The sequence below is a fragment of the Heterodontus francisci genome, unplaced genomic scaffold (assembly GCF_036365525.1).
Source record: "Heterodontus francisci isolate sHetFra1 unplaced genomic scaffold, sHetFra1.hap1 HAP1_SCAFFOLD_586, whole genome shotgun sequence".
Lineage (NCBI taxonomy): Eukaryota > Metazoa > Chordata > Chondrichthyes > Heterodontiformes > Heterodontidae > Heterodontus > Heterodontus francisci.
In genome coordinates this window covers 736,305-749,315 of record NW_027142013.1, presented here as the reverse complement: position 1 = coordinate 749,315, position 13,011 = coordinate 736,305, and the positions used below count along the sequence as shown (strand labels likewise).

General features: G+C 47.3%; 1 protein-coding gene across 1 annotated transcript in view; it reads left to right on the top strand.

Moving 5' to 3' along the window:
* The first annotated feature begins 1,406 nt into the window (after window positions 1-1,406).
* LOC137366248 (NACHT, LRR and PYD domains-containing protein 3-like) overlaps window positions 1,407-13,011 on the top strand; it is a 117,083-nt gene continuing 105,478 nt past the window's right edge. Inside the window, exon 1 of the mRNA XM_068028205.1 lies at window positions 1,407-1,612. Within this exon, the coding sequence (XP_067884306.1) occupies window positions 1,407-1,612 (206 nt within the window). The remainder of the gene's footprint in view (window positions 1,613-13,011) is intronic.

Sequence of the window (13,011 nt, the reverse complement as noted above, 5' to 3'; positions counted from 1 at the left end):
GATACAAAGTAAGATGTGTTTACAGAATAGAGAGGAGTGTCCCGGGATGGGGGAAATGCAGAGATAATCTTGCAGGAAAGGAGGAGCAGAGATGGAAAGATTCAGGCATTTGGAAGTGAGTGAGGGAAGAAATGGACAGAGAGAGACAGATAAAGATGCAGAGAGTCGCAGAAAGAGAGTGACAATGGAAACCTGTGAGACTCCAGAGAGAGGCAGAGATGTTGAGAGGTACAGAGAAAGGGATTTAAAGATGTGAAGAAACAGAGCTGGGAGCAAGAAGGAAGGTACAGAGAACAAGTGGCAGCAAGAGATGGGGAGAGGGAAATCTACGGGATTACATTGACAGTTCTGGAGCAGCGCTTCCCAAACTATTCCCTTCAGGAGCGCCCTCCAGCCCCCTCCCTATTGGTAACAAATCCACAGACCCCCGAAAACACAAAATCAAAATACTGCGGATGCTGGAAATTTGAAATAAAAACTGTTAGAAATACTGAGCATTTCCAGCACTTTGTTTTTCTATCAGCCCCGAAAACGCACACAGTCTTCTTTTCTGTATTTAGAAATGAATTTGACAATGATAAATATATATTTATTATTATTTTCCCTCCCTGGTTAAAGCTCTTGTCTGTGAATTCCACGTGGCCAAAAGATTCTCCCGCTGCATCTTCACAGCTGCAGCTTCCGAAAAGTTTCTCCTTGAGAATAAGAGAAATAAATTTGATTCAAACAAAGCAAAGCATTTTTGAACAGAAATAAAACACAGCAAGAGCCCAGGGCTCTTTCTCTCACTCACTGACATAAAACAATCTCTCAGTGACTCCCCATCGGACAAACACATCCCCCGACACAGAGCCAGAGACTGGGAAGTGTGGATGTGTTTACCCTGTCATTTCCTGCTCTCTCTCTCTCTATTCCTCTCTCTATTTCTCTGTGTGTCTCTCAACATCTGTTTCAGCCTCATTGTAAAAACACACACACACTGGTGACCCCCATCCCCTCTCCTGCAGAAGGATAGAGAGAGAAATCCACATTCCCATCCATGAAAATCTGAATTCAAATGGTTCCCAGGTGATTCATTTCACTGTCAAATTCAGCCCACAGCCCAAAACACCAGCATTATTCGGGAATGAGAACAAGCCTTTAGAAACCTTGACATTTCACCCATTTCATTGCTGATTCACAAAAGTATTTGACACTCAATGAATTAATTTTTAAAGTGGTCGGCAATGTTGGAACTGCTGTAGGCCATTGGTGCACAGCAAGATCCCACAAGCTGCAGTGTGATATCAGTCGGCTATCCCTCCTCTCCCCCTCTGATTTCCTCCATGTTTCCCTCATTCTCCTGCGTATCTCTCCCTCCTGTTACTCTCATTCAGAGAGACAGATGGGGAGAGCGAGAGAAATTCATGGCACAGCCCAAAACACCAGCATTATTCAGGAATTATACCGACTTCAAGCTCAGGGCTTTAATTCCAGGCCTTCAGGAGAGCTTTACACACAATGAATTCACTTCTAAAATGCAGTCACTGCTACAATGCAGTGAATTCTGCAGGCAAGCTGTGTACAGCAAGATCCCAGCAATGGTGACACTTTCAACATTCAGATTACCAAGGTTTTGAGTTTGGATTTCTCTCTCTCTCTTTCTCTCTCTCTCTGTCTTTCTCCATCTTTCTCTGCCTTCGCTCCCTCACCCAAACTCCACCCCTCTCTCTCTCTCTCTCTGTTTTACCTGTCACCTCCAGCTGTTTCTCACTCTCCCTCTTTTTCTCTCCATCTGTTTCTGCCTCATTGTTGTAAGGCAGGAATTGATGCAGGGAATGTATGCACAGCAGGATCCCACAATGTGGTCTTAGCCAGATATCCCATCACAATCCTCAGAAAATGCTAAACTCCATCTTTAAACTTCTAACAAGCCTTTATACAGCTTCACGTTCAGCTCTTGTAAGTATTGGCCCTCAGGAGCAGTTGACACTCAATGAATTAATTTTTAAGGTGGTTGTCACTGTTAAAATGCAGGAAATCTGCAAGCAATTTGAGCACAGCAAGATCCCACAGAAAGCATTATGACAATATGCAGATAATCTGTTTTTAGTGATGTAAGTTTAGAGATCCCAGAGGGAGGAACATTCCTGCAGTTTGAAAATCTCAAACACCCCTCTCCCTGTCTTTCTCCTGCTCCCGCTCTGCAGCCATCTACATCTGTTTCTTTTTCTCTCGATCTGGGATTTAAGCTAGATTGAAACGTCCTCTGAAGTATTTCTGCCACCGTTTAAAATAACCACACGACACATTGTGGCTCCTATTGATTAATGGTTAAAATAGAGAGACTGCAGGGGGAGAGAAAAGCAGAGGAAGATGGAGAGAAAACACCGCGAAATCCACACTCAGATCCTCAGGAAACTGAATTTTAAAGTGTCCTCATTGTTGTCATGTAGGGAATGCTGCAGGGCAATAGATGCACAGCAAGATCCCACAAGCAGCAATGTGACTATAGTTAGATTTCACCTCAGCCACCAGAAAGGGGGAAACTCCCTCTTTAAACTGGGAACGATCCATCTGTGCACAGCAAGATCCCACAAGCAACAGGGTGATAACAACTGCGACCCATCTCATTCCCTGCATGTTTCCCTCAGTATCCTGCGTCTCTCTCCCTCATGTTGCTCGCATTCAGAGAGACAGATGGAGAAAGAGAGACAGAAAAATCCACTCTCAGAACCTCACTCTGAATTCAAATGACTGCTGCACATTTCATTTCACCTGAAATTCACGGCACTGCCCAAAACACCAGCATTATTCTGGAATTATACCGGCTTCAAGCTCAGGACTTTAATTCCAGGCCTTCAGGAGAGCTTTACACACAATGAATTCACTTTTAAAATGTTGTCACTGTGACAATGCAGGGAATTCTGAGGGCAAGCTGTGCACAGCAAGATCCCAGCAATGGTGACACTTCAAAATTCAGTTAACCAAGGATTTGATTGTGGATTCCTTTCTCTCTGCCTCTCTCTCTCTCTCTCTCCATCTTTCTCTGCCTTCCCTCCCTCACCCACACTCCGCCTGTTTCTCTCTCTCTGCGTTTAACCTGCTACCTCCAGCTGTTTCTCATCTCCCTCTTTTTCTCTCCATCTGTTTCTGCCTCAGTGTTGCAATGTAGGATTTGATGCAGGGAATGCACAGCAGGATCCCACAATCTGATAAAAAGCCAGATATCCCATCACAGTCCTCAGAAAATGCTAAACGCCATCTTTAAACTTATAACAAACCTTTATACAGCTTCACGTTCAGCTCTTGTAATTATTGTAAAATCCTTGTAAAAACACAGAGAAATCAACTGTCAGATCCTCAGGAGGCTGAATTTTAAAGTGTCCTCATTTGTGTCAGGTAAGAAATATTGCAGGGCACTAGATGCACAGCAAGATCCCACAAGCAGCAATGTGATAATAGCCGCATTTCCCCTCAGTCCTCAGCAATGGCTAAACCCCCTCTTTAAACTGGGACAAGCTGCTGATTCTGTCTCACCATTTCAAATAATGACAATACACATTTCTGTGTGTGGCATTTTTTTAATTAAACGTTTAAATGGAGAAGGCGAATGTGTAACAGAGACAGAGAAGAGAAAGCATGGGGGGAGATAGAGACACAGGGAAAGAATGTGCAGACAGAGAGAAAGATAACCTCAGAACTGCAGTAAAATGAATTAAAATAGGCACCGTGCACCTTATTTCACTGTAAGTTTCATAGCATTGCCCAGCAAACCTCACAGCCAGGGCTGCAAGGAGCAAGTGGCAAATGGGACTCCCTCCTGTGGCTGCTCCTTTAACCCCAGGCTTTCAACCTGTTTCAAACTCCAGGGCCCCAATCCGACAAGATCTAGTTAACCCAGGGCTCCAGAGAGGAAATTAAACCTCGGGCGTGTAAACAGGCACAACTCACGGGGCCCACTGGATGCAGCCTGTGGACAAGGCCTCAGTCCGTCCTCTCTGGAGGAAGGACCTGTCCAAGGATTCCTCTTCCCAAACTTTCCCTCTTTTCATCTTCACGATGCAGTTTTCAAAAAGTAAATTTTTGAAGGCAAGAGAGAGACAGAGAAAATTGATTAAAAGGCATTGTTAATCAAAATAGCACAGCAAGAGCCCAGCAATTGCCCTCGGTGACACAGATAATCTCTCAGCAACACCCAAATACAGACAAATCACAGTTAACAAAGCAGAGGCTGAAAGGATTCAGACAGTTCCCCCCACCAACGTGTGTCTGTGTGTCTGTCTCTTTATCCCTCTCCGTGTCACTGTTTCTCTCTCTCTCTCTCTGTTCCTATCTCAGTCGCCCCTGTGTCCCTCTCTCTTGCTCACCCTCTCTGTCCATATTGGGTTCTTCCCCTCTATTTCATTTCTTATGTTAATTGAAATGAGCTATGAAATATTTCTGTCACCATTGAAAACAACAACAAATCATATCGCAGTGTGTGGTTTTAACTATTAAATGTTTAAAGAGAGAGACAGAGGGAAAGAGAGCTGGAGAGAGACAGAGAGAGAAATATCAACTCAGACCTTCAGTAAAATGAATTGAAATGGACTCTGTACATCTTATTTAACAGTAAAGTTTCAGAGAATTGCCCAAAGTGCACGGATTATTCTAGAATTATAACAAGCCTTTAGAACCTGTCATATTTGTGATTTAATTCCTAGCTTTTGACGCTCAATGATTTACTTTTTAAAGTGGTTGTCACTGTTGCAATGTTGAAAATGCTGTCGGCCATTGATGCACAGCAAGATCCCACAAGCAGCAGTGTGATAACAGCCCTTCCTCTCTCCCTCTGATTCCCTCCATGTTTCCTCACTCTCCTACATCTCTCTCCCTCCTGTTACTCTCATTCAGAGAGACAGATGGAGAGAGAGAGAGAGAGAGAGAGAGGTAGAGAAATCCACTCTCAGAACCTCACTCTCAATTCAAATGGCTGCTGCACATTTCATTTCACCCTCAAATTCACAGCACTGCCCAAAACACCAGCATTATTCGGGAATTATAACAAGCCTTTTGACAACTACACCTTTCAGATGTTTAATTTAGTCTTGCGAGGTGGGCCCCAGAGAGGAAATTATACCTGGGAGTAATAAACAGTCACAACTCAAGTGGGCACTTTGGATACAGCCTGTGGACAAGGTCTCAGTCCATCCCCTCTGGAAGAAGCTCCTGTCCAAGGATTCCTCGTCCCAAACTTTCCCTCTTTTCACCTTCATGGTGCAGTTTTCAGAATGAAAATTCCTCAAGGGAAAGAAGGAGAAAAAAATTGGATTAAAATACAAAGCGGGGATATTTTTGAACAAAATAGCACAGCAAGAGCCCAGGGTTTACTCTCTCAGTTACACAATCAGCAATATTCAAATACAATGTATTCAAATAGGGGCGGCACAGTGGCGCAGTGGTTAGCACTGCAGCCTCACAGCTCCAGGGACCTGGGTTCGATTCTGGGTACTGCCTGTGTGGAGTTTGCAAGTTCTCCCTGTGTCTGCGTGGGTTTTCTCTGGGTGCTCCGGTTTCCTCCCACGAGCCAAAAGACTTGCAGGTTGGCAGGTAAATTGGCCATTATAAATTGTCACTAGTATAGGTAGGTGGTAGGGAAATATAGGGACAAGTGGGGATGTTTGGTAGGAATATGGGATTAGTGTAGGATTAGTATAAATGGGTGGTTGATGGTCGGCACAGACTCGGTGGGCCGAAGGGCCTGTTTCAGTGCTGTATCTCTAATCCTAATCCAATCAAATCACAGTTGGAAACCAGATTGAGACAGAGAGAACACACACACACACTGAACCAGACTGGGGAATGTGTCCACTATCGAGAGAGACACAGTGAAAGGTGGGTTTTGTGATTGGAACTGAGATCTTCCGACCCAGTTATATCCTGAGTGAGCTGTTTGCAAACTCCACCCCTTGAGCTTCTGACAGTTGGGCTGTCTCTCAATTTCCTGCCTCGGGCGCCTGTCCATTGATATGTTAATCCCAGGACAGGACCTTCCTGACTCTTCCAGTCCATTGATATGTTAATCCCAACACAGCAATGCTTTCAGCCATCTCTTAGTCAACTTTAAACCTGTAATTCTTTCCCTGCAGTTTGAAAATATCAAGCACCGATCTAACACTCACCCCTGAAACCTTCACACTAAACCCGCAATATAGGACTGGGCAGAGAATGGGGATTGTTACTGAAGTTGTGTTTGGGGACTTTTACTGACATCAGTGTGAATTGTAAAGTATCTCCCCTTCCCTCACTTCTAAAGTCTCTCAGGGTTGTTGTTGTGCACTGACAGTTTTTTCAGTGTCCAGTCCCTTTCAAATTTTAATAAAATCTGTGGTACACAAATAAATGTAACGTTTCTCCTACAAGCTGTTTTGTCCTCCCTCTTCCACTGTCTCTCTGAAACTCCTTATCTCTCTCTGTGTCTCTCTCAGGACTGGGCAGACACTGGGGATTGTTACTGAGGTTCTGTTGGCCATTTGTACTGTCATCAGTGTGGATTGTATAACCTGTGTGTGTGTGAGTGTGTCTGTGTGTGTGCGTCTGTGCGTGTGTAAGTCTATGTGTGTGTGTGTCTGCATGTCCCTTTATGTGTGTCTCTGTGTGTGTCTGCATGTTTGTGTGTGTGAAAGAGAGAATCGCAGGGACACCTCTCTGCATATCTATCTCTCCTTCTCTCTCTCTTTTTCCTTCTCTCTCTACCTCTCCCTTTCTCTGTCTGCCTCTCTCATAGAAACATAGAAAACAGGAGTAGGCCATTCAGCCACTCGGGACTGCTCTGCCATTCAATAAGGATCATGACAAATGGTCTAATTCAGTACCCTGTTCCCACTTTCTCCCCATAGCCCTTGATCCCTTTGGCATTAATAAGTATATATCTCTCCTCCTTGAATATATTTAATGACATGGCCTCCACTGCCTTCTGCGGTTAGAGAATTCCACAGGATCACCACCCCCTTCCCCATCTCTCACTCACCCTCTATCCCCACCTTCTATCTCTCACTCCCCATCTATCTCCCTCTCCCCCTCTATCTCCCTCTCCCCCCATATCTCTCTCCCCGTCTATATCTCTCTCGTCATCTATCTCCCTCTCCCCGTCTATATCTCCCTCTCCCCCTCTATCTCTCCCTCTCCCCCTCTATCTCTCCCTCTCCCCCTCTATCTCTCCCTCTCCCCCTCTATCTCTCCCTCTCCCCCTCTATCTCTCCCTCTCCCCCTCTATCTCTCCCTCTCCCCTCTATCTCTCCCTCTCCCCTCTATCTCTCTCTCCCCAACTCCCTCTATCCTTCTATCTCCCTCTCTCCCTCTCCTCCTCTATCTCCCTCTCCCCCTCTATCTCCCTCACTCCCTCTATCTCCATCTCCCCCCTCTATCTCCCTCTCCTGTCTATCTCCCTCTCCCCCTCTATCTCTCTCTCCCCCTCTATCTCTCTCTCCCCCTCTATCTCTCTCTCTCGCCCCACTCTCTCCCAATCCCCCTCTATCTCCCTCTCCCCCTCTATCTTCCTCTCCCCCATATCTCTCTCCCCGTCTATCTCCCTCTCCCCCTCTATCTCCCTCTCCCCCTCTATCTCCCTCTCACCCTCTATCTCCCTCTCACCCTCTATCTCCCTCTCACCCTCTATCTCTCTCTCACCCTCTATCTCTCTCTCACCCTCTATATCTCTCTCACCCTCTATATCTCTCTCACCCTCTATATCTCCCTCTCTCCCTCTATCTCTCTCTCCCCAACTCCCTCTATCCCTCTATCTCCCTCTCTCCCTCTCCTCCTCTATCTCCCTCACCCCCTCTATCTCCCTCACCCCCTCTATCTCCCTCACCCCCTCTATCTCCATCTCCCCCCTCTATCTCCATCTCCCCCCTCTATCTCCATCTCCTGTCTATCTCCATCTCCCCGCTCTATCTCTCTCTGCCCCTCTATCTCTCTCTCCCTTCTCTTTCTCCCTCTTGGACTCTATCTCTCTCTCCACCCTCTATCTCCCTCTGCCTGTCTATCTCTCTCTCCCCCTCTATTTCCCTCTCCTGCTCTCTCTCTCCCTCTTCCCCTTTATCTCCCTCTCCCCCCTCTGTCTCTCCCTCCCCCTCTAGCTCACGCTCCCCCGCTATCTCTCTCTCCCCCACGATCTCCCTCTCCCCCTCTCTCTCATGCCCCTCTCTCTCCCTATCCCCCTCTATCTCCCTCTCCCCTCTATCTACCTCTCCCCTCTATCTACCTCTCCCCCCTATCTACCTCTCCCCCTCTATCTCCCTCTCCCCCTCTATCTCCCTCTCCCCCTCTATCTCCCTCTCCCCCTCTATCTCCCTCTCCCCCTCTATCTCCCTCTCCCCCTCTATCTCTCTCTCCCCCTCTATCTCTCTCTCCCCCTCTATCTCCCACCCCCCTCTCTCTCCCTCTCTCCCGCTATCTCCCTCTCCCCCTCTATCTCTCTCTCCCGGTCTATCTCTCACTACCCCTCTCCCTCTCTCTCTCGCCCCACTCTCTCCCAATCCCCCTCTATCTCCCTCTCCCCCTCTATCTTCCTCTCCCCTCTATCTCTCTCCCCCCATATCTCTCTCCCCGTCTATATCTCTCTCGTCATCTATCTCCCTCTTTTCCTCTATCTCCCTCTTTTCCTCTATCTGCCTCTCACCCTCTATCTCTCTCTCCCCCCTCTATCTCCCTCCCCCACTCTCCCTCCCTCCCCCTCTATCTCCCTCTCCCCCGCTATCTCTCTCCCCCTCTATCTCCCTCTTCCCTCTATCTCCCTCTTCCCTCTATCTCCCTCTTCCCTCTATCTCCCTCTTCCCTCTATCTCCCTCTTCCCTCTATCTCCCTCTTCCCTCTATCTATCTCTCCCCCTCCATATCTCTCTTCCTCTCTATCTCTCTCTCTCTCTCCTCCCTACAACTCTCTCTCCCCCATCTCCCTCTGTCGTTGTCTTTCGCTATCACTGTCTCTGTCCCTCTCTCTCACTGCCGCTCCCTCTCTCTCTGTTTCTCTCTCCGTCTCTCTCTCTCTCTCTATCTATCTATCTATCTATCTATCTATCTATCTATCTATCTATCTATCTATCTATCTATCTATCTATCTATCTCTGATAATCTCTCTCTCTCTTTGCCTCTATCCATGATTCTATTTGTGTCTCTCTCACAGCATCTCTGCCTCTCTCTATATATCTCTAGCTCTCACTGTCTCTGTATCTCCCTCTCTATATCCCTGTCTCCCTCTCTATTTCTGCCTCTTCCTCTCCGTCTCGCTCTTGGTCCCTCCTTCTGTCTTTCCCTCTGTCACTCCCTCTCTCTCCTCTCTCTGACTCCTGCTCTCTCCTCTGTTTGTCTCTCTCTCTGTCCCTCCATCTGCCTTTCCCTTTCTGTCACACCCTCTCGTCTTCTCTCTGTCTCTCCCTCTCTCTCCTTCGCTCTCTCTGACCCTCCATCCGTCTTTTCCTCCCTGTCACTCTCTCTCTCTCCTTCTATCTCTGTCTCTCCCTCTCTCCCTCTCTTTCTCTGCCTCTGTCCATAACTTTGTCTGTGTCTCTAAGACACCACTTCTCCCTTTCTGTTTCCGCCTCTCTCTCTCGTTTCATCTCGCCCTTCCTCCCTCGAACCCAGGACAGCAATGGTATCAACTATTTCTCCTTCTTTCTTTATCCCTCTCTCTCTGTCCCACCCTCTCCTTCTATCTCTTTCTCTTTCTCTCTCCATCCCTCCATCTTTCTTTCCCTCCCTGTCACTCCCACACTCTCCTTCTATCTCTGTCTCTCTCTCTGTCCCTCCATCTGTCTTTCCCTCTCTGTCTCTCCCTCTCTCCTTCTATCTCTGTCGCTCCCTCTCTCTCCTTCTCTCTCTGTTCCCTCCATCTGTCTTTCGCTCCCTGGTACTCCCTCTCTCTCCTTCTATCTCTGTCCCTCTCTCTGTCCCTCTCTCTGTCCCTCTCTCTGTCCCTCTCTCTGTCTTTCCCTCCCTCTCACTCTCTCTCTCTCCTTCTATTTCTGTCTCTCCCTCTCTCACTCTCTTTCTCTGCCTCCGTCCATAACTCTGTCTATGTCTCTAAGGCACCATTTCTCCCTTTATCTTTCCTCCTCTCTCTCTCTCTTTTCATCTCGCCCATCGTCCCTCGCTCCCAGGACAGCAATGGTTTCAACCATTTCTCCTTCTTTCATTATCCCTCCCTCTCTGTCCCAGTGCAGCAGCTTTTTCGGGAGCAGCGTGTGAGCGAGTGAGCAGCTGGGAAAGTCAGTTTGAAAGTAAATTTAATTTCCTTTTGTTTTTCGGCGGAGGCCAGGGGGCTGCTGGGTAAGTAAAACACTATATATTTGGGCGGTTTCTGAACCCGAGACACCATACTTGTAGTGTCTCCCACCCGCCCTCCTCCTCTAACCAAAAAAAAAGGACTCGGTGGGGTGTTTATAAGGTAAGGCTTTTTCGATTTCTCTGGTTTTATTGTGATTGGTAAAAACTTTTCGTTCCTTTTTCATTTAACTAAGTTTAAACTTAAGATTAAAAATGTCAGGAGATCTCAGACCCGTATCATGCTCCTCTTGCTCAATGTGGGAGCTCAGGGACATGGCTGATGTCCCTGACTCCTTCACGTGCAGGAAGTGTGTCCAGCTGCAGCTCTTGTTAGACCGCATGACGGCTCTCGAGCTGCGGATGGACTCACTTTGGAGCATCCGCGATGCTGAGGAGGTCGTGGATAGCACGTTAGTGAATTGGTCACACCACAGATTAGGATTGCTGAGGGAGAAAGGGAATGGGTGACCAAAAGGCAGAGAAAGAGCAGGAAGGCAGCGGAGGAGTCCCCTGCGGTCATCTCCCTCCAAAACAAGTATACCGTTTTGGATACTGTTGAGGGAGATGGCTCACCAGGGGAAGGCAGCAGTAGCCAGGTCCATGGCACCGTGGCTGGCTCTGCTGTTCAGAAGGGCGGGAAAAAGAGTGGAAGGGCTATAGTCGTAGGGGATTCGATTGTAAGGGGAGTAGATAGGCGGTTCTGTGGTCGAAAACGAGGCTCCCGAATGGTATGTTGCCTCCCAGGTGCACGGGTCAGGGACGTCTCAGATCGGCTGCAGAACATTCTAAAGGGGGAGGGTGAACAGCCAGTTGTCATTGTGCACATAGGCACTAATGATATAGGTAAAAAACGGGATGAGGTCCTACATGCAGAGTTTAGGGAGTTAGGAGCCAAGTTAAAAAGTAGGACCTCAGAGGTAGTAATCTCAGGATTACTACCAGTGCCACGTGATAGTCAGAGTAAAAATGAAAGAATAGTCAGGATGAATGCGTGGCTTGAGAGATGGTGCAGGAAGGAGGGGTTCAGATTTTTGGGACATTGGGACCGGTTCTGGGGGAGGTGGGACTATTACAAATTGGACGGTCTGCACCTGGGCCGGACTGGAACCAATGTCCTTGGAGGTGCTTTTGCTAACGCTGTTGGGGAGGGTTTAAACTAATGTGGCAGGGGGATGGGAACCAATTGAGGTCAGTTGACAGTGAGGAGGTAGTAACAAAAGCCTGTAAGAAACTAGATAATGAAGTCAGTGTGACTAAGGGGAAGAGCAGGCAGGGAGCAGATGATGAATATAAAGGGACTGGTGGTCTGAGGTGCATTTGTTTTAATGCAAGAAGTGTAGTTGGTAAGGCAGATGAACTTAGGGCTTGGATTAGTACCTGGGAGTATGATGTTATTGCTATTACTGAGACTTGGTTGAGGGAAGGGCATGATTGGCAACTAAATATCCCAGGATATCGATGCTTCAGGCGGGATAGAGAGGGAGGTAAAAGGGGTGGAGGAGTTGCATTACTGGTCAAAGAGGATATCACAGCTGTGCTGAAGGAGGGCACTATGGAGGACTCGAGCAGTGAGGCAATATGGACAGAACTCAGAAATAGGAAGGGTGCGGTAACAATGTTGGGGCTGTACTACAGGCCTCCCAACAGCGAGCGTGAGATAGAGGTACAAATATGTAAACAGATTATGGAAAGATGTAGGAGCAACAGGGTGGTGGTGATAGGAGATTTTAATTTTCCCAACATTGACTGGGATTCGCTTAATGTTAGAGGTCCAGATGGAGCAGAATTTGTAAGGAGCATCCAGGAGGGTTTTCTAGAGCAGTATGTAAATAGTCCAACTCGGGAAGGGGCCATACTGGACCTGGTGCTGGGGAATGAGCCCGGCCAGGTTGTTGAAGTTTCAGTAGGGGACTACTTTGGGAATAGTGATCACAATTCCGTAAGCTTTAAAATACTCATGGACAAAGACGAGAGTGGTCCTAAAGGAAGAGTGCTAAATTGGGGGAAGGCCAACTATACCAAAATTCGGCAGGAGCTGGGAAATGTAGATTGGGAGCAGCTGTTTGAAGGTAAATCCACATGTGATATGTGGGAGGCTTTTAAAGAGAGGTTGATTAGCGTGCAGGAGAGACATGTTCCTGTGAAAATGAGGGATAGAAATGGCAAGATTAGGGAACCATGGATGACAGGTGAAATTGTGAGACTAGCTAAGAGGAAAAAGGAAGCATACATAAGGTCGAGGCGGCTGATGAAAGACGAAGCTTTGAAAGAATATCGGGAATGTAGGACCAATCTGAAACGAGGAATTAAGAGGGCTAAAAGGGGTCATGAAATATCTTTAGCAAACAGGGTTAAGGAAAATCCCAAAGCCTTTTATTCATATATAAGGAGAAAGAGGGTAACCAGAGAAAGGATTGGCCCACTAAAGGACAAAGGAGGAATGTTATGCTTGGACTCAGAGAAAATGGGTGAGATTCTAAATGAGTACTTTGCATCGGTATTCACCGAGGAGAGGGACATGTCGGATGTTGAGGTTAAGAACAGATGTTTGATTACTCTAGGTCAAGTCGGCACAAGGAGGGAGGAAGTGTTGGGTATTCTAAAGGGCATTAAGGTGGACAAGTCCCCAGGTCCGGATGGGATCTATCCCAGGTTACTGAGGGAAGCGAGAGAGGAAATAGCTGGGGCCTTAACAGATATCTTTGCAGCATCCTTAAACACGGGT